A 21,582-nucleotide genomic window follows, 5' to 3' on the forward strand; every position below is an offset into this window, starting at 1 on the left:
GTCCTAACTGTACTCCAGTTGCTCCAAAAATCCATATTTGCGGTCAATTTGATTTCTTCTCAAGCCATAGATGAGAAGGACCTTGAAATCAAGGCTGGATGAAGGGCTGGGCACTAGCAGGGTGGGAGGTCTCATCCTCATGCTGCCTGGATGTTCCCAATTACATTTACTTAGCAGCTTATTGCGCTAAGAGAAATTGCCTTGTCCATTTAACCAAAGAAAAAAAAAATGCAGGAAAAAAAGAAGAAAAAGCATGTGCTATTATGCAGCACAAAGCCCTCTTGCTCCCACTTTTGAAGAAAGTGGTTCACACACTTAGTTGAAAGCAAACCTGACGCATTGCAGCCAGCCGAAGTCAATCATTCAGTATGAAGACTGAAACTACCCAGCTGAAACTCTTCCCTTGCTGTGGTAAATAACCTCTGAACTCCTAGCGCAATTGCTTCCCCCTCTTTTCATTATTCTCTTATTTTTCGGGCTCTTTTAGTTCGTCATATTTTTGTGAATGCTTCCTATGAAGAAATACAAATCTGACACTCAAAGGAGATTCAAGCTCTGCAAGAAAGGGTGGAAAAGACAAGGAGCTGGTGTTTGTTGGGAGGTGAGGAACGGGCAGAGGCTCTTGGTAGAGTTTCTAGTGCCCGGTCCCATGATTAGCAGCACTCCTTGCCCTGCTCAACAGGGTGAAAGCCTGCAATGTCCAACACCACCCCTGGAAATAGGTCACCAGGAAAATGATACTGGTTTTGCAGAACCAACCAACTCATGGCTTGTCTGAAGCAGGTGGGTACGGTTAATGCAAGGTTCTACCTGCCCACAAGCGCTCTTCTTGAGGAAAACTTCCTTAATTTGGGATGCTCACAGATCAAAAGCTTCAACCTGGCCAGATGCATCGGGAAGCAACGCGCCGTAGCTAGTAGCCAGGGTGTCTTGCTGGTCAGTCATATGGGCCAAATTATGTTTTATGCCAAGTATGGCCAGCATGGTACAGCGGAGCTTTAGGTTTTGCCATTACCAAACATGTGATAAAGGAGAGGCCCCCCAAACACAGGGGCTCAGCCTGAAATAGGGCCCCTCAGCCTTAAAGCCAGTCCCTCAGTCGGCATCCCGCTGCTCCGGCTGAGGACTGTTTGTAGCATGACACGTTGCAGCTGACATGATCATCGCCATTCCATCGACACATCAGGCCAAGGCCGGTGCCCCAAGCATCGCTCCCGCAGCCCCTTCCCCTCCCTGACCCCGGGGGGCTGCGGGGCAGGCGGAGGCTGCTGCTACCTGGCCCCTCGCAGCAGCATCCCGGGTAGCGGGTGACCTTCAGAGAGGGATTTTAAGGAGGAAGAGAAGGCAGCTCGAGGCTGCTGGGGGGTAGCCGGGCAGATGGGGAGGGAAAGGGGGCATCACAGCCCTCTGTGACATCATCAGCTCCTCACAGCCTCTCGATCCTCTCCTGGAGCCTTCCCCAGGGCTAACACAAACCCAGCTTTTGCCCATACCATGAAGAAGCCCTTAGCTAGCTCCGGTTTGTGCTCACTGAATCAGCTCACTGCTGTGGGGATGGGAATCGCTCAGGAGGAAGGGCACAAATGGCTGACGTTAACTCATTGACTTGCTCGTTGCCCCGTGAGCTCGATCAGTTTTGGGAGTCCCCCCTACGTCTGACCCAGCTTGGCTTGCCTGGCCCTGCTGGGGTGGCATGGCAGCGGCCACAGGCGTTGCTCCCTGCTCCAAAACGGCTCACCTTCGGCGAGGTGCCAGCTGAGCCCTCCGGCAGGCTAACGGAGATCTCAGGGTAGGCTGGAAAGCAAACAGAAGTGTGTGAGTGAAACGGATACCAAAGGTCACAGTAACAGCTTCTAATAAGACTTAACAGCCTTGTTTCGTTAAAGGAGTGGAAATTAAATCCTACATCCACCCACACACCTAGCAAGATAAAAGCTCGCACAGCTCTGATTCGAGGTCAGGGAAGTGGTTTACAAGCATATATCAGCAGCTACTACCGCAAGATCCGTGATGTATTTCACTGCTTATCTAAACCACTCTTGGGAGGCTTTGCTGGAGAAATGAGCTAAAACCATCCTGCAGGCAGCTCTGGCAGCAAAGCCACCCCTCCTGTGCCTGCTGAAACAAAATACTCCCGAACTGTTGGGGTTTCGGGGTGTTTGCCATTCCAAGCCGTCTGCAAAGGCTTTAGCCATCCCCCAAACTGATCAATTTGGGGTACCAGCTGCCCACGTGGCCGTTGCCTGGGTAGATGTGTGAGCATGCCACACCGCAGATGCTTCCCAGCGTGCCAGCCAGCCCAGAGGTCACCTTCGCTCAGAGCAGCAGGGCGCTGGTGGCCGCATCCACAAGAAATGGAAAAAGTGTTTCCTTCTGGTTTTGCAGCGTTTTTGATTCTAACTGTGGCTGTGTCTAGATAAAAGCTATCAGGTACTGTCAGCCTCTCCTAGTTGGCATTTCTAAACTAGCCTTTGGGATCACCGCTTTGCGGTAACGTTAACAGACTCGTTAAGTTAGGACTGATGAAACTGCTAATGTATAGCAAGTCTCAAAAGCCGTGGTTAGATGGTGCTTCTGGCCCATTCTGACCCTTAAAACTGGACTGGAATCAAGCACAGCCCCAGATTACTTAGGACGTCCGTAATTCTTTCTCTTTCCAACCTAAACCTCACTTTAATCTCTACCATTAAGACAATTTTCTTCTTTTTATTTTTTCTTTTTTTTTCATTTTTTCCTAACCTGTTAATTGATATAGGGTCACCCCAGTTCATTACCTTCCCCTCTGAGGCTAACTGCTCACGTTTCCCCGTTGTTCTATATAGTCAAACTCCAAACTACCAAGGACTCTCCCACCTCCTTTTTTTTTTTAATTTCCATTTTTCTGCCTAATGTTACTGATGGATTATGCCTGGGAGAAACCTATATTTAATTATTGTGGCCTTATGTTTTTCTGGACTTAGGGTGCTTTTCAGGTGGGATTTCCATTTTTGGTTTTGAGGGATTTTTTTCCCCTTTATGTTTATTTTTTTGGGGTGGTGGGGAGAATTCTTCCTATCAGAAAATGAATGTCTGAAGATTTCATCCTTGTTTCTGCTATGTCAAAACTGTACAGATGGTGGTGGGACTAGCAGAAGACAACCATACTTTTTCAGATGTAGAGAAATAGTCTGGTAAAGTGGGTCTTCTAATCTCACCTGAAAGTTGGCTAGGAGAATAAATAAGATCTAGTCTAGTGCCTGCTCTGCCTTTTTTTTTTTTTTTTTTTTCTTTTTTCTTTTTCCTCTGTGTGTGTGTGAGAACAGGTATGCTTTTCCACATCTGTACTGGCTGCTGTCCTCTGCCTTCTCAGAAGACATTTGCTGAGTAACTGCCCTGGCAGGCAGCTCTCAAGCACAGCTCTGGATGACCTAATAGATCTTTTCCATTTAACATCCCAACCCCTCTTAACAGTTTGACATTCATTTGCCTTGCTAGGATATTTACCCATGTTTTCGGTCTAGCAGAAATTCAATATTTAGTACAGTAGTTTCTACGGCTGAGCTTTTACTCTTACAAAAAGGAAAAATCAATATTTGGCAAAGTTAGATGTGAAAAGCCCATACATTTTCTCAGAAACTTGTATCTAAAAAACTCTAGAAAAGAAATATTTTTATAAGCTTTTCAATCCAAAAGTACTCTTTTAAAAAAAAAGCTCTCTCTCGATGGAATACCTGTTTTTACTCAACCTATCAAGACTCTCAACTTCATTGAGCCACTTGTTGATGCCTTCCCCACCCTCTCCCACCCAGCTCTTGCTCACGCTCAGGCCACCTCCTGCAGGGAATTGCCACTGCCACCCCTGACACTTGGGCTGTCTCTGCTCTGCTTGCCCCGAAGCATTTGTCAGAGGGGTCCTGCACAGGGAACTTTCCCCAGGCGACAGCACTTTCCTCTCCTCCTCCAGCCCATTACAGCGCCGTGCAGCACTAGCTGCCTGCCCTCCTGCCCTTCTCTCATGCCGCCCAGCCCATGGCGTTCAATTGCACAAACATCTGGGTGACGGGGCTTGCTAAGATGGGAAAACCTCCCCAGGTTTCAGTTCTCCTTTGTTCTCTAGCTACATCCTTGTCAACAACCAGGGTGACAGATAAAGCCAATGTATGTGCTGTTGACATTGTGTACGCTTGCTACGTGCCTCAGGTCCTGCCCTGGCCATTTGAGGCTGGGTCTACCCTGCTAGGACATAAATGTTCGTTTCTTCATTCCCTGGTCAGCTTTGGCTCAAGGAACAAGAGGTGTGCTATCGTCTGCAGTGGCTGTTGGTCTGTCCCCAGATGTCAGCTGGGGGTTGCTGGGTGGTTCTGGTGGCTGTCTCTGCCTGCCCTCTGCCAGCTCCGGCTGTGCCAGCGCAGGGGCTGGGGGCTGGCACAGGGGCAGCTCCAGGCAGGCTGCTTTTGGGCTCCCCTCCTGCTGCGCACGAGCGAGGAAATGGAGAAAAGCTGGTGTGTTGCGACGGTTAAACAGTGCGACTTCAGTGAATGGTAACAGAAAAGAGTGAGGCAGCATGCAAAATAGTTATTTTATCTGCAAAATATCAGATGGCAGCATGCAAGATAGTTTATCTGCAAAATATCAGATGGGAGAGGGCTAAGAGCACAAAAATGCACTTTCTTCTGAGATCTGGACTCTAGGTCTGAGCCACCTTCCTCAGCACCCACTGCAAACCAGCTCTCGGGGAGCCCCTGCACCCTACCCTGCCCTCAAGGCTGATGGCACCTGATGGACACACTGGCCCGAAGCCAGCCAGTGCTTACTGGGAGCACCATGGGCTGCTGGTCACCCAGGGCCATGGCTGCTTTCTCCTGTCCGCTGCTCTCCTCTGTTGTGCTAGCGGGCTGATGTGGGTGCGTGCACGGACAGCCACACGTGGCACAGTAATTCAGAAAACGAGCCAAATAAAGCAACCTCTTCGGCTCACAGACATGCAAGGCAAGAGCATCAGCAGGGAGGGAGAGTTCAAGTAGGTTCGTATACTTGCAGAATTACCCAGGCAACACTGTAGCTTTTTGACAAATGTTAATTTTTAAAAGGAAGATCCATGTCTGAATCATGCAAACGCAAGGGGAAATTTGAGATCATCATGTTCTATTTTTATTTCTCTTGCATCAGTGACCAACAGCCCCCAGACGCAAGGTTTTGGGTTGTGGTTTGGTATTTTTTATTATTATTTTTGCTGCTCCCTGGAGAATCTTTGCCTTTAGAGCAAAAGCTGTTCTGTCCATGAGACGTGGGCTTCCTTGGGCAAGCAGCTACAGTCAAGGGAAAGTTGACAGACCCACTGCTGAACACCCATTCATTTTAGGAGCATTGGAAATATGTTTTCCAGACCCACTGCCCTATAAGCAGAAAATATAGCCCACTTTTCACTTTTCTGACTTGATTGTACCTTAGCAATTGTAGAGCAGCTCCTAAGCAACTAGAAATGGAACAGAGCAAGCAAATGAAGATGGAGAAGACTTACAGCTTGAAATGCCAGCCCACACACCTACAGTACCCAGGTCCTCCCACTCCTGCCTGGTTTGGGACCTCCAGGCAGGACCCCATTTTCAGAACCAGAGCCTCTGGCAGCCGCTGAACATCACATGCCTTCCAGGATGCGACTTTGCAGCAACGGTAGTTCCAAAGCACTTTGGCTGCTTCCAGAATTTTGGCCATCATCTCCTAACCACAGGCAGCACGGTCATTCTGTAACTGCATCATGGACATCTTGGTGACCAAGGTGCTTACCTGAAACTTGCAAAGTGCCAACAGAAGCTTACACGTGGGGGTGAGATGGTGGCAATGTGCATGCCAGCACTGCTGGTATGTGCACAATGATCGCCTAGTTTTGATGCCAGGGATTGAAGGGATGGCCTCAAATTCTTCGTAAGAACTAAGGGGCTATTTACAAACATTTTAACTCCTTGCAGCTGAAAAAAATACAATGTAGATAGGTCTCTATAAAAAACCTCTGCGCATTTCAAAAGCTATTGCCTTCTTCGCAAACAGGCAGTCGCGTTCCCTTTCCAAGTTCAAGCCGTTGGCATAAGCCCCTTACCGAATACTCTCACGGTGGTGCTGCTCTTCAGGACACGCTGGGGGTGGTACACCACGTGGCAGGAAAACACCCTGCCATCATCTGTGATTTGGGTGGCGAAAATCTTCAGAGTGTTATTCAAAGCCAGGCGAACTCTTGGCCCATACTGCGTGCTGCCGCTGCCGTACACCGCAGGGTGGGAGGGCTCCTTGCTCACCAGTTCCTCTCTCCTGCCATTTTTGCCCTGTGAAAAGAGTAACCCACCTGGTGGGTAAAGATCAGACACCCCAGCCCAAGCATCTGTGTAGCCAGCTCTATTCCCACTATAAAAATCTTCCCTCATGCCCATAGCACTGAGTAGCAGTAAGTGGACATTTGCAGCATCTCTTTTTTTTTTTTTTTCTTTTCTCATATACATCCTCTCCCAGAACTTCAAATACAACAGCAGTCATCATCTTACCAATGACCTATGGAGTAAATAGCTGTGACTCCTGAGTAGCTTGCAGAGAGGGCAACAGAGCTGCTGTCTCACTGCAGCAATCTCTAAGTTATGCTGAACATCCCATACATATTAAATATCACTGAAATTCCAAGAAAATCCTTGCTCTTTTAGATTTTAATCAGAGAGAACCTGATGATAAAAGCTAAAAGTCATCTGTGCCAGCCACCGTTAGATGCAGATGCAGCCAGCACAAGCAGGACATCTGTGCCTTGGCACATATTTGCAAGCTGTACTCTAAATGATGCATGGTGGCCCACAGCTATCACTGTGATGACCTTTGGGTTTGGTTCCCCGCCCCTCCCCTCCTTCTGCTACTTTGTAGAGTGAACCAGCAACGCTAAAAAGTAGTAAGGCCAAGGATGCTCCCTACAAAAATACAAAGATTTTTAATATTAAGAATGTGCTGCAAAGGGGAGATCTAAATAGACTGTGAGCTGGGAAAAAAACTAAAAAAAACCCAAAATATTTGAAAATCACCTTTAAGAAAAACCTCAGCAGTTACAGCTTTTCTGTGGCAATAGACAGAAATTCACAGGCAAACCTCAAGGATGCTGCTGGCTGATACTTATCCCTACTGATTGAAATTAATGCTAAAAGGTTACATTAAAATATAGCATATAAATATTTATCTAGAAAGTGATATGTGGTAAAAAAAATGTAACAAGCTTTATAATTCACAGCAAAATGCTTAAAAATAGTCGTTATGTGGTTAGCTAGGTACCTGGGTTTGCATGTCTCTGTGACACAGGATTAACTAACAAAAACATTACAGTCAGCACCTTTTTTTCTTTCTGTTTCAAAGCAGCCTGATATCTTACTACCCTACACAGTAACCATGTATTTTTCAGAGATACTACAGCTTTGCTACTGCAAAAATCCCTGAGAAACCCAATGCAAGGAATATTTTAGTTCTGTTACATTTGCTAAGTGCTTTGCCACCTTCCACAGACCTGCTCTACATGTGCTCCTGAAAAATTAAAAGAAATTAAGATGGAATTTTCCCTTCTTTGTTTCTTTAACAGCTGTTGTTTGTGGTTTCTATGTTGCAAAACCACGTTTATATTTTCCCCCTTTATTATCACAGTCCAACACAACCGACACCTTTTGTTTAGGAGCTTCTGCAGGACGCAGTAAAATCTAACGTTTCTATTTTAATCTGCAAAAAATACCCTCTGGTTGCTTCTGAATTTTATACCTGAGATAAAAAATACTTACCACGAGCCATTTCAATGGGTAATTGGACAAATTATCTGAGGTCGTGTCCTCAAGGCATGGAATTTCTAAAGTCTGGTTTAACCGCACTTCCTTCACGTAGCGCTGCTCCTCTTTTGTCATCGCGACAACAACAACAAAAAAAGCCCAAGAAGGACAATCAGAAACTTGATGTTCATTGTGCTTTAAAACCCAGTGCTGACTGGTCTTCTGTTCAAGGAACAGGCACTTTTTTGATTAGAAAGGAACCATAATTTTCAACCATTACCCATAGACACATTTGTTAAGTGAAAGCCCTGCATCTGATTTAGATGCAGTTTCATGACTCTAATTCATGGCTTTACCTGAATTTTTTGGGCAATTCATAAAAATCTTTGCTTAACTGCAGGATCAAGACATCTCCTTTTGGAGCCGAGAATAATTTGAAGCCTCAATTTTTCTCTTACAATTTTTTTTTTTTCTGTGGCGATGAACCTTCACATCAATTTTGTGCACCTGTATTTCCTTTTCTCTGAAGATACCTGCAGACCTGCTTTTCACTAAGGAAGATGTTCAGTATATCAGGCATGTTAAGATGAACCCTGTTTTTCAGTGTAAGTGCTCCTTTTGTTATTTTCCAACCTGCCCACCACCAGAAGCAGAGAACTCATCGCTCTTTCCTTTGTCATCGGTTTACAAAAGCATTTCAGCATCTCCCACCTTACCTACTCCCAGCCCAGGGTCTGGTCCAGCTGTGGCAGGGCAGAGTGATGCACTGAGTAAAGCGCAGCTGTGGTCTAAACCTCAGGGCTGCGTTTGCACGTGTGTTTGAGCAGGAAGAGCAGCAGTGATGGCCAGGAGATGCTACGAGTGCCCTGGGGAGCACTGACCTCTCTGAGAGCCAGCCCGGCGGCAGGCACAGCACCGCGCAGCCTGCCTGCACAGCCTGCCTCCCCTCTTCCCTCCAGGCACGCACCGCGGGGATGCTCTTGAACTTTGCTCCCCTGCTAGTTCTGGCTTGCATGTTCCGATAAAATAGAGATCTATTTCATTTATTTTTTTATCTTGAGGGAAGGGAGACTATTGAGCCGTCCCAGACTGTTAGGTTATTTGGCAGCGGGGACTTGCTGGTGACTCTAAGTTCCTTTACGCCTGGCACCCAAGCATGGAGTGACAGTGCCAGCACGCAGCCTGTGCCACGGGGATGTGAATACAGGCAGTGCCCAGCGGTGCCCAGTAGACCCAGCAGCAGAAGCAGCTCATTTCCACTCTCCACCAGAGCGAAGCAGCCGAGGAGGCAGCTGTCACAGCAGGACACAGAGCGCACAAACCCTAAGGGGGCTGGATAGCATGGAACGGATAAAGGAAGGGCAAAGGAAGCAAATCTAGGAATAAAACCACACAGGAGACTTTGCTGGGATAAGTTACCATGCAAAAGTGCCGTACAGCCTATGAGAAATACAAGGATGAGTAGCCACCCCAGGAGTTCTGCCTGCAAACAGCCTCCATCTGTTCTCACAGTCACAGGTCCCAGCTGCTTATTCCACCCCCCCACCCCCATCTTTGATTCCCACCTCCATCAACAGCCCGCTGGCTAAGGTCCTCCATCGGCCTGCTGCTCTGAGGGCTTTTTGCAGTATCTACAAGTTGAATCCATCTGGATCCACTTTGATGCAGTTGGGAGCTGTACTTTAATGAGCAGCACAAGTTGAATCCATCTGGATCCACTTTGATGCAGTTGGGAGCTGTACTTTAATGAGCAGCACCCTTTGCCACCCCACTCATAGGATGGATTAAGGTCTTTCGCCTTCTTCTGAGTGGAAGTGGCTCATTGCAAAAATCTGTTTACCTTAAAATACAAATCTGCCAGAGGTGTGTTGCAAACTGAATTTTTTTAGTTCTGTCTAGCAAGTAGCATCAGTGGCAGAGCTCGCTGCATCACACAGTTACTGAAAAAAGCCACAATGATGGTGATATGAACAAGAGCTGCCCACATTTAACATGTAGGCAGCAATAACGGTGTTGAATATGTTGGTATCAACCAAGGGCACCAGCAAAGGGAGCAATGCCTGATCAGCACTATTACTGCGTTAAGGAAGAGACAGAGAAGAAGCACACAAAGAACAGAAGCCTGGGAGGGTTTCACATGCTTACCAGCACTGTTTGTACCTCACTGCTCTCTGCCTGATACAGCCCCTGTGCCCTGTGAAGTGCAGGAAAATTCCCAAGGGGAGCCTGCCCATCACCCCCCTGTATGGCAGGTACAGTGGCAGCTTGGTCCTTGACACAGTTATCCAGCGCGTACTGCTTCAACACCCCATCCTGTCGGGGCTGTGTGAAGATGCTGGCTTCATTTTCCCTTCAGCAGGGCAGGAAGGTGCTGCTGGGTTGCTTTTCCAGGATAACAGCCCCAAAATCCTTGGAGCCATCGCCATGGAGGGCCATCAGGGAACGAGGTGGCAGCTTGGGTGAAACGTCCCTGTGTGTGAGGCTTGCAGAGTACCTCCTGCTGCAGGACCAACGTGATCCAGCGTGGGGACCGGCATCCCTCCTGCCACCAGCCTGGCCTCATGATGCAGCGCTGCTGCCCTGCGCTACCCCTAACACCCCCCTGCTCCTAACCCTGGAACGTCTGCTGCACCTACAGCCCTGGGCACGGGCAGAGGGAGCGTGTTGGCCTGGCAGCTCTGAACTGAAACCGTGCCAGGTTTGTTGCATTTACATTAATCCTTCTTGGCTTCTTAACAGAAGCCTGGGTCAGGAAGAGGTTTCTGGGGTATCAGATCCAGTCCCCCATGTGCACTACAGCAAGCTTGCCCAGCATCCCCACCCCAGCTCCATCTTCATGGTGGTTTGGACTTTTGCCCTCCCTGCTGCCATGAAACAGCTGTTCCCAAAGTTCCTGTGCTAACAGTTGCCACTGTTGTTTAATTTGTAGTCAAATCCATTCACGTCCTATTTAAACCCATTTGTTCCTTTGCCAGGATAATTTCAATAACCTCCCTGGAGTTCACACTCTCCCCCAAGGCTTACTTACCAGGACTGGTCAGGCTGCTTTCCAGCTTCCAGAAGCAGCCAAGTCTCCGCTCTTGTGATTGCCCTAAGCAACCCCCTGCTTTGCTCCAGTTTGTTTTTGATGGTGGGGACACACATCCCTCCACTGAGCTAACACCCAGCACGCCCTGCAGATGCCAGGCCTCAGCCTCAACCAGACACAGGGGTTTTCTTTTCCCGGTGCTCGGTGCTGCACGCACACAGCAGCAGCCCAGCGTGGTTTAGGGATCTAGCATCCTCGGTCTCACCATATCCTGAGACGCTTGCCCAGTCTTCTCCACGGCATGTTTCTCCAAAAAAAAAGTGTGGAAACTACCCATCTCACCACCTTTTTTGCCTTCCTATCTAGCTAACTCCATATTCCTCCAAACAAATAAAGTTTGCCGATCACCAGCTGGATAACAACAGCTAAAGAATGCTTGCTAAGTAGGAAACAGTAGGCAGCAGTGTTCGGTGGCGTCACTGCAAACCCCAAACCAGTCCCCGTCACCGACCAAGAAATGTTCGTCTATCCTGATGTTCCACCCCCCAGCCCCCGTTACAAAAAAACCCACATCTCATTCATAATCACGTACCTTCCGCCTTGACAATAAGTTGAATTTCTGCAGCCTTTGTCCCATATGGGTAAGTAGCAAAACTGCACTCGTACCACCCGCTGAGGGAGATGGTAACGTTTTTCAGATGCAGAGCCCACCGATTGCATTCAGACGTGGCGTTTTGACCAGGGGAGCACAAAGCCTCTGTAACATCCCAGCCGCAGCACTTTCTCGTGCTGAAGGATACCGAAAAGTTGTAAGAAGCCTCAGGAAAGGTGAAGTAATGGGTGCCGTAAGCAGGGTGATAAACAGCTATTCTGGTAAGCTGGGTGTCATCAGTCTTGGACCACTGTGTCTGTATTATGTAGGTGTCAGGTGGTTTTGGGAAGGTGCATACCAGGGTCACGTTGGTACCAGGCAAGGCGTGGACCACTTCTGTTCGTGTGATGACATCTTCAGGCTGGCCTTAAAAACAAATGGGACCATTTTCAGTACGAGTCACATTTAAACAAAGCTTTTTCCTAAGCCATCTCTGACATGGTTCGGTGCCTTAGCCACGGGCAACTTTGAAGACGCTACAAGTGTAATGAGGCTTTCCAGCGAGGAGCTTCGTGGCAGATCTCCACCAGTACAGACTGTGGAGAGACAACTGGGAGAGCAAATGCGCCCTTGCCTGGAAGAGGGCGGGGAGCTCCCATCGAGCTTGCAGCAGAGAAATGGGAGCTCTGAGGGCCTCTGTGAAAATGGAAATCTTTCAAATGTTATAAATAAAGCAGCATCTGGGCCCAGTTATTCCCCAGCAATTTTTACAAGAACAAATGAGTTATCCCTGTGGGCTAATTCTGCCCTGCTCCATTCCCCCTGCCCATCGCCATTGCCTTTGCTGCTTCGACAGAGAAAGCTGTTCTTTTACCTCCACATTATTAAACAGCTCCTGCATGGCCTAAAGGAGTGTCCGCTTCAGTGTCAGTGAGCTGCCCCGGCATGTACGGTTCCTTCCTCGATTAATTTCATAAAGCATGCTGGCAGTCCTCAGTGTGCCATAAAGGAGTAATGGATCGGTGAAATGAAGGAGTTTTCAACGGGAGCCTCTACTACTTGGTTTTGCTGCTGCTGTAGTAAAATTGATTTCTCTCCCTTTCTCCCTCCTGTGGACAAGAAGCTCGCAGTCCCCAAACCCCTGCATGCAGGGCACTGACAGACTCAAGGAGATGAAGAATTTATGCGTGGGGGAGTCGTGGTGAGACAAGGAATCAATCACACCCACAGAGCCATGCACAAAAGGTCCTTTTTACTAAAGGACATGCGGTCCACAGAAAAAAATGAGCGTGCACAGATACTCTTAGGTACAGGCTTGTTGCCCCCCATCTCCAGGGCGTTTCATCCTCCCTGTGTTATCAAAGCATCACCTGTCAATTTGCTTTGGGAACTTGCCCCGCAGCCCAGCAGCCATGCCGCTGGCTCCCCACAGCACCAAGCGCACACCGCTCACCTTCTGTACTTGAAAACGGTGGGTACCAATTCCTTTGCTTTGACTTCTGCTCTGCGCTGCGGTACAGGGCTCCGGGATGCCAGAGCCAGGGGCTGGGCAGCCTCGGCAGTGCCTGTGGTGGGGCTGGCATGCCCCATGCTCTGCCAGCTCAGCCCAGAGCCAGGCAGGGACACGAAGCACCCACAGCTCTGGTTTGACTGGGACAAAGAGCAAGGGCAGAGCCCTGCATCCCCGCAGAGCTGGCTGAGATCTGGCATCCAGCCGTTGACATCTGACCCGAACATGGAGAGACTGGGTGCCTGGAGAACAAGGCTGCTGAGTGGCCATGGCCAACATTAATCTCTGATTTTTATGGCTGTGCATGCCCTGTTCATCTTTTAATTGACTTCCGAGAGACGGGATGGCGTAAGAGAGTAAATAAAAATAAGCCTGAGTGACAAGCGCTGTGAGAAAAATTACTGAAAACTATTTTTTTTCAGTCCAAGGAGCTTATTACAGCAAGAGTCACTGATTTCACTGCAAGTTTTGCATCAGTAGAAGTTAAGGAAAAACGACTGGCACTCTTATGATCAGACTAGCAGGCAAGGGACACTTAGCAAGCTCTCTCTCATATTCATACTGATGCTGTATTAGGTCAAAGGACCATGTAAAGAATACCTACCAAAATTACTTGAATATTTTATATGAAGATGAAAAGGTTATGTGTGTAGAAACAACATTTTAATTTGTGTTGTTTGTTAGCAGCCTAGCACTTTAGGCTATTTTAACTGAAACCCTTTCACGCGAAAATGTTCTTAACTTTTATTTAGCATCTCAGTATCATTAGTTTCATTTTATAGCAGTTTTATTTTTCCAAATCAAATGCTGTCCATTAACCCATACTTGTGCTCCATTTGAAATTTAATAGAGTAACTCCCAGGCATTTATATGCTCGATCTGCAGAAAGGGTATGGTGGTGTCCACTTACATTTTGGAGTGACTTCAATGAGGGTTTCATCCTCAGGGGTAAAAACCCAGAAGTCCTTTTCCTAAATAGTATTGCCTTCCTGCATGTGCATATCCTGAGGCTTCTAGTTCTTGCTTTGGATTTGAAAACTTTTATTTTCTATGAATACACATAGGAAATATTTCCCTTGCTTTTAAAAATCCGGTTTGCCTCAGTGATGTAGAAAATAGGAACAGCCTGGGCCAGGTTTTAAGGTGCTTTTTACCATGCCAGTCAAATACGTGAGATTTTTCCTTTCTTAAGTGGAAAAACACCTATCCTACAAAATTCTTCTTCCTAGCTGGTAATAAGTACTCCTGCATAGCTTGTTGGGGAGGGTGGATGGGATTGTGAGCATCAGGCTTTTCCTTGGTTTTCCTCAAATCAGTTTTCCTTTAACTCCCTGTGACAGCGATTTAGTTCTTACTCAACTTTTCTGAAAGTTTCACTGCCGATGACAAACTTGTTTCTCAAGCCTTTAACACAGCACGCAGGGCTGGGTGGGGAAGAGGAAGAGATGAATCTCTTTCAGGGGCTGCAGCAGTACAATTCATCCTTGCCTTTAAGTTGTTGCAACTCTTCCCCTCTCTGCACACACAGGTATATGTGTATGTGGGAAAGGGATATATTTTTTATTTGCTTTTTAAAAGCAGTTTTCCTTTTTGCCCATTGCGGATGAGCACATGTTGCCCTAAATACAAGTGAGCTCAACTCAGTGACTATTTTGGTGAAAACAGGTTAGGCGTCTGGAATAATCTGCTAGTCAGCAAAGTTTACTCCTTGCTAGCTAGGGTTGTTAGAAAGTGGTCAAGAAACAGAAAATCATTACCAGTAGCTACAGCTCGCCCTAGTCAGACACACTGAGCCCAACCTGCATATCCACCCAGCCCCTTGCCACCCTCCATCACATGCTAGTCAAGGTGTCCCACTGACCTGCTTACCTGCAATGCTGGGCACCAAGAGCAAACAAAAGAGGGAGAAGAACCGTCTTTTTTCCATCTTCAACTCGATGAAGTTTTGATAAATAGATGTCTCTTGGGGGCTGCTCCCGGCGGTGTCTCAGAAGAGGAAGTCGAGGTGGGCAGATGTGCGCGCAGCCACGCTCATCCTCTTAGCGTGACTTCAAAGAAATGCTTCATTAAATGTGAAAGCCTCAGTTTCCTGCCAGAGCAATAAAATCCGTACATCTTGTGAAACCTTTATGTCAAAAACACAGCCTATACTGCAAGACCAAGGTGCAGACCATTTTTTCTTTCCCCTCCTTGTCTTTTCAGATAAACTCGAAGTAAGCAGTTTACTGGTTTACACTCTCGCCAAAACCTGTCAGACATCTAAGGTTGAATACATGGTACACAGTGTACAAAAAAGCTGACTTCCCCCACCCCCCTTTGTTTCTTTCAAATTAGTCCAAAATAGCTCAAATATACTGTGCGCAGACTCTCTACGCTCATTATCTTTTTTTTTTTTTTTTTTTTTTTTTAAAAAGCAAAATAACAAAACCAATCCTCCTAAATTAAAACAGAGTGAATCAAGAATTTTCCGGATTAATCTTTTTGTATTTTTTCCCTCCATTATTTAATTTTCTGCATTAATTATTTTCTGCAGAGTGCAGAATTACAGCATCACGCATGACAACATCACTTGCTGTGGTGAACCCCCACAACCCTGTTCAGCTGGCAGCTTTGGGGACCTCAGCACCCTCAGGCAGAAGCTCATGGCTCCTGCCAGTTCCACAACCTGCCTTCATTGCAGATCACCTGTAAATCCTTGCGAACTGTCCTCAAAGCACACTGCATCTCCATCAACTAGGCACATGCCTGTCAGCAAAACATCTAATTGCAGGCAGTTCTTATGGAAATCAGACCTGCTGTTGGTGGCTTTTCAGAAAACAGAAGGTTGGAGTTCTTGCTTATCACACTTGTTCCCCCAAAACCAGAAGAGCAGGGCAGAACACTTCATGTACACAGTGGGGATGTACGTTATCTGCTGGCTCTTCCCCATGCTGGATGGGCATTTGGAAGCGCAGGAGGCTGGTTGCCCCGATAACTCCCTTCCTGGTGGCCTAAGGACAACCTGCCCTTCGGACCTTGGCAGAGAGCTGATGGCAGCCCACCCACCAAAGCCGGGAAAGCAAGTGGCCTGGATGACACCATCATTAAACAGACACTCCCTCGGGTGGCTGGTCCATCCTTGGGTGATCCAGGTCCTGATATCTTTTCTGAAACAATTCCTACAGGGACTGGGTGCCTTTGTCGGCTCCTTTCTGTTACGGCATCCCTCCCCGCTGCTCAGGCAAGCCCAAGGGAAACTGCCAGCCACCACCAGCAATTTTCTTCACAACTGTTTTCCATTTCCTTCCCACCTGTCTACTTTTGCTAACCATGGAGCTCCCCATACCTCCAGCATGCAAGGCACCGAGTTCAAAGTAAAAAAGACAGACCTCACCAGTCATTTCCTTACTTTATGCGCTACCAAATACAAACAACATATACCGCTTCCCTAATTTGTGCATATGCAACCTTTTGGTAACAAATTTAAGCAGGCTAGTGTCTCCAGCTGCAACAGCTAATGGTGCTGGCCAGGCTATGGTCAGGCCTCCAGACACATCTTGGAGGATAAAAGCTGCTGCACGGTTCCTTTTTTGTTTGCATTGCTCCCCTACCCAAGGAAACGGACGAGTTGTGGTAGTAAATGGATTGGATGCTCAGGGTACTGCTAAGGGAATCGTCTCTGGGGGTGAAATCTCTGCTTGTCACTCAGAAGCCTGACAGAGAAAGATCTGTCTCAGAGGATCAAGAAGTCCTGAAGTGGAGCATGACCAGAATATTCAAGCCAGTGTAACTGACAGCCACAGAAGACAGTGAAAATAGTAAAGATATAAGCTCTGGTTTCCAGTTCGGAGCAGAGACCACAAAGAACCCGGAGATTATCTGCAGGTACGAGAGCCCAAGCAGATTTGACTTCAGTGTAGAATTTGGGCTCTTTTTCTTGAGTGCAGCTACCTTGGCTTCTCCTGCTGATCAGTTCATGCAAGTTTTGTACCATGAGAGAATGTACTTTGTGTAACGTGGGGCAAAAAAAGCCTCCAATACGCATCTGAAACACACATCACAATTTGACGAGGCAGCCCAAGTGCCGTGTGGTATACTCAATAGCCACAGAAATCCCTGAGCAGCTTGGGTTACTAGATCGCTATGTCTTGCCCTTGGAATATGTTTCCCCTTGCTAAAACAACATCCTAAAAATATACTGCTGCCATGTTGCATTGTGTTGGCTGCATGCAGCCACCCAGCGTTGCTGCTGTGCTTCGTGGTGAAAGACAGACGAGAAAGAAACCTCCCAGCTCGATGGATTTTCATTCACTTCAGAGCTGCGCTTTGCCCCAATTCCTCCCCTACGCTCAAAGTCTGAAACAGTCATTCACCCTGCTACTGGCACCCATGTGCGTGAATAGCTAAGCCCTGCCTCTGCGTACGACATCAAAAACCTCTTTGGAAACAGCATTTATCTCAGCCTGCTGGCAGGAGCTGCCTCTTCCCTGCAGCTAGGCACAGGGTCCTGCTCACAGCAGTGCAAATTATTATGAGAGTTTCCTCACCCCTTCTCTGAAAAGTTACACACCAGCAGCTTGGTAGGTGCCATGGTGGGATGTTCCACTCCAGGTTATGGATGGCAGGGATGAAATGTGCCCATGGGCAGTGGACCACATTGGTAGCTGGCAGGAGGATATACCTTTAAGTGGCTTTTCCTTGGTGGGGCAGCCGCAGGGATGCTTATCTCAGAGGTGGGATGCGCAGGTTTGCCCATTGCACTACACGTGCCTTTCTGGAGAGACCCAGAAACCACTGCAAGGCTGCAAGGTTTTAAAGGAAAAACAGCTGTGCCCGGGCAAACTCACATGTGGTTGGGAGATATACAAACCACAGCGTTTTATTTTGGGCTGGACAAGCAGTTGGCTTGGCTGGTCCATCCCCCCCCTGTGTCCCAGGCAGCACCAGCAGGAACAGATGGGCTCTGAGCATCGCCCAGGATGGGGCCTCAACAGCACATTGCAGCACGGGGCTCTGCCCGCCTCTCAGGGATGCTCCGCTGCCTCATGTTACATTAATTTCTTTTCCCCTTGGATGGGAGTGGGGGTGGCAGTGGGGGGTCCTCTAATTATTTTCTGCAGATCCGTTCACCACTGGAGGAGTCATTTTGAACGCTACAAATGACTCTTTCTGTAGCAATCACCCCTATTATGCGTCATGCTCACAAACCCCTTGACTGCAATACAATTCTTCTGCCTCCATTACAGTAAGCTGCACCTAAGGAAAAAGCAGAGCTGCAGTCAGTCCCACAGACAAGAAAATCTTGAACTCCAGAGAGAAATTCAATTATTCACAAAGAGAACCTATTCAGAAATGCTAGTGAGCCAGGTCTTCCTGCCAGAGGCGAGGATGATTACCCTTGCAGACTGGTGTCCTCTAAATATTGCTTAAAGAAAGCGCTCCTCCCCAGTGAAAAAGAGATGGAGACTTTGAAGCAGGAATTTCATTACAGAGTAAACTAACCTTTCAGGTTTACTTGGCGCTTGGCATGGCAGCTCCCACTCTGTCATTGTGTTTTGGTCTTTAACTGCTTTGGAAACTGTACTAATGACTTGGTGGCTGGCAGGCAACTTCAGCCACGGCACCTCGCAGAGGGGTAGACGAGTGGGTGGTGTGGGCTGGGGTGGGCAGTGTGGCAGGGGACAGGGCACTGAGGTGGCAGTGGGGTCCCCACCGTGCTTTTTCAGCAACCCCCTGCTTCCTCCATCTCCCCTTCCCACCTTGGGCTCTCTCCTGCTTGCAGCACTGCATCTTCTGCAGGGAGGAAGGGAGAGAAAGGGGTTTCTCACTCTGCTTCCTCCTCCTCCTCCTCCCTCTCGGCTACACGTGCACGTCTGCATGCTGTGTCTGACATAACGCAGCCCTGGGTTCAGCCGGGGTGTTTAAGCAGCACGGCAAGTCGTACATACATCCAGCTGAAAGATCTTTAAAGGTCTGAACGGGCTTTTCATCCCCACTCCCCCACCGAGAGCTCCGAGTCCAGGAGAAAAGCAGGAACAGCTCAGCCCCGGCTGCCTCCCTGCGCCAGCCTGGCTTCCCTGGCACCGGGCTGCTCCAGCACCTTCCCAGCTCCGCTGCTCCCAGCGCCGGCACGAGCAGAATTCCAGACAGCCCTTTCTACGAACGTTTAATTTGTCATCACGCCCTGTAGCCATTCTGGGGCCAAGTCCAACTGGATGGTGGCTCTTTAATGATGCCTTTCGCTCATCCCATGGGTGAATATTGCTTCCTTCACTTTCTGAGCAGGGAACTTGCTTTTGAGCATCCTTGTCCAAGACTACAAGCCAAAAGCAGTGGGTGGGCCAGGACTACAGCCTTAAATCCTCTCTTCTTGCTGTCTGTGGGAAAAACTGCTGTGTGAGCACTCCGTGTTCACACAGCCTTCCAGATACGGCAACAGGGCGCCTTTGGGGAAAGCAGGAGGATCGCAGGGAGTGATCCGGTGCTGAGTTCCTCTGTGCGCGCATCTCCCACCCCCTGTCTCTGTGATCGAAGAAAGGGTCTGCAAAAGCTGGCGGTAGTTTCTCTAATTAGGTGGCCTTACTTGCAGTTCATGTTTCAGAGAAAAAGAGTGTGTGTTTGGGGTTACATGGAAGAGAATCAGCTCCCTCACCTTCTCTGCCATTCCAGCCACAGGTCCTGTCAGCCCTCTGCTCCCATTTAATGCCATTTCTGAGCAATGATGGTCCATCAGGGCAAGAGGATGAACATTACATTGTGCAAAGTACAAGTTACTGAAAAAAGAAAAAAGCATAAAAAGTGCAACCAAGGAAAAAAACCCAAACCAAACCAATACAAAGCACGTTGACCTAAAAACTACCCATCAGTGAAAAACCACTCTGTGAAAGCCAGCCAGATATTAAAAAAAAATAAAAAATTGAAACCCCTACAGTCATTATTTTCAAACTGAAATGGATGGCACATATGAGACCAGCCCTGCTTTCTTTCGTTGCTTTCTCTTTTCCAGCTACAGCACATCCTGTGCTTCCCCCCTTGCTTTGCGCAAGGCTTTTCACTTGTACATCTCACCTTCCACCTTTGATAAGATAAGTAGGTTAATAACTGTGTAACAGAACGTGATGGCACCTATAGCTTTAAAAAAAGCATTTGTTAGGAAAAGGTAGCCCACTGCCGGTGCTGGGAAACATCTGCTCGTGTTAGACTATGAGGCTGAGGTTTCCAGTGAAGCCTCCCAGAAGGACCATGTCATCCCCTGGTCGCTTTAGCCAGAGCTTCACAGCAACCTGTGAAGGGGAGCAGCCTTCCTGACTCACACCAGCAAGAGGGGACAGGATACTGCTTGAGGAAGGGCTTTTCATAAACACAACTTGTGGGGCTTTGCCCTGAGGTCTGCGTGAAAGAGGGAGTTATCGAGACGAGCAATGGAGCACTCGCTCAGAAATGGAGAGCTCAGGTTCACATCCCAAGTGCTGCAAACCTAGATGGGTTGTACAGCTCATTTTACTGTGCAAGCTGTCTGTAATGGATTTTGTTCCCTGATTAATTTAAATTCCTCCATACTATTGTATGCAAATACCTTCTCTCAGACACACAGCTGCCGGGCCAGAGCTCAACACAGCAGAGCGGTTATATTTCACCACTGAAGAAATACATTGAATAGAAAAGATTAAAGGTCTGGAAGTTAACTTCAGATACAGTAGCAGTGACAATTTGAGGACAGCAGCTGCCTTTTCATTATAAAAAAAATCAAATAATTTACAGCAGTAAAAGGCCAAGCTACAATGACATTGAGAACCGTAACTTGGATTTTTTCTTTTTTTTTTTGACAGAATACTTTGAAAGTAGCAGACCTTAATGAATCTGTTTGCGTGCAGTATCCCTGCAGCCCTATAACTACCTTCCCTGCTAGCAGCATGTCAGAAGCAACCATGGGAAAGCGAGATCTCTCTCCCATCACATCCATCATATAGTATCGTCCCCTACGCCCTAATTCCGTGTCTCTTTAGAAAAGGTGGTGAAGTACAAATGAGAAAAGCAAAGCAGAGGGTGCTTCTTGTGTTGAGCCTGGCTCCGTGGGGAAGAAACTGTACTGCAGTGGAGCCTGAGCTTGGACTCCCGAGGTGCTTTAACCTGGAGCCTTGGAGAGCAGGGCACCTCATCAGGCCCTGGGAAGAGGGGAGTCGCCTCCAGAAGGCAACGCAGAGCTGAGTGCACCTTATACGAGTGCAGCATAGGGCAAGTGCATCCCTAAATCTAACTCCATAGGGTTAACAGCCTGCAGTTGGGTGGGATAAATACAGCACAAGAGTAGCTGGAAGGTAAAATGGAGAATAGGAAACTTCTGGGATATTTCTGCATAATGATATTTTCAAGACCATAAGCAGAGTAACATTTAGCTACTTCAGACGTGGATCCTTTTGGTTCACTCCGTGCTTGAAGGCATAATGTGAACCTGCCCCAAGGAGCCTGCAAGGACTTGTTAGTGCAGCAACGTGTGCTGAGCACCCATCTCCTTCCAGAGCACTCTTGGCCAAGTAGCTGAAGCAAAGGATGGGGAATTAAGATAGTTTTCAAGAGATAGCACCTCTTTCAGCATTCAGTATGAGTTCCTAAAGTTTCGACCACCGCTAAAATTAAGAAAGATTTCTAGCTTTTTTGTTTGTAAGGGTCACCGCCCATGTGAAATAAGTGTTCAGTTTCTAGCTGAGTCTGTCAC

General features: G+C 47.8%; 1 protein-coding gene across 1 annotated transcript in view; it reads right to left on the bottom strand.

Annotated features, from left to right (window-relative positions):
* CD96 (CD96 molecule) overlaps positions 1 to 14,847 on the bottom strand; it is a 28,127-nt gene extending 13,280 nt beyond the window's left edge. Inside the window, exons 1-5 of the mRNA XM_037378567.1 lie at positions 14,757 to 14,847; positions 11,378 to 11,803; positions 7,773 to 7,882; positions 6,077 to 6,299; positions 1,739 to 1,794 (exon numbers count right to left, since the gene is read on the bottom strand). Coding sequence (XP_037234464.1) covers positions 1,739 to 1,794; positions 6,077 to 6,299; positions 7,773 to 7,882; positions 11,378 to 11,803; positions 14,757 to 14,814 — 873 coding nt within the window. The 5' untranslated portion in view covers positions 14,815 to 14,847. The remainder of the gene's footprint in view (positions 1 to 1,738; positions 1,795 to 6,076; positions 6,300 to 7,772; positions 7,883 to 11,377; positions 11,804 to 14,756) is intronic.
* Positions 14,848 to 21,582: the final 6,735 nt, after the last annotated feature.

This window comes from Falco rusticolus, chromosome 2 (genome assembly GCF_015220075.1).
Source record: "Falco rusticolus isolate bFalRus1 chromosome 2, bFalRus1.pri, whole genome shotgun sequence".
NCBI classification, from domain to species: Eukaryota; Metazoa; Chordata; class Aves; order Falconiformes; family Falconidae; genus Falco; species Falco rusticolus.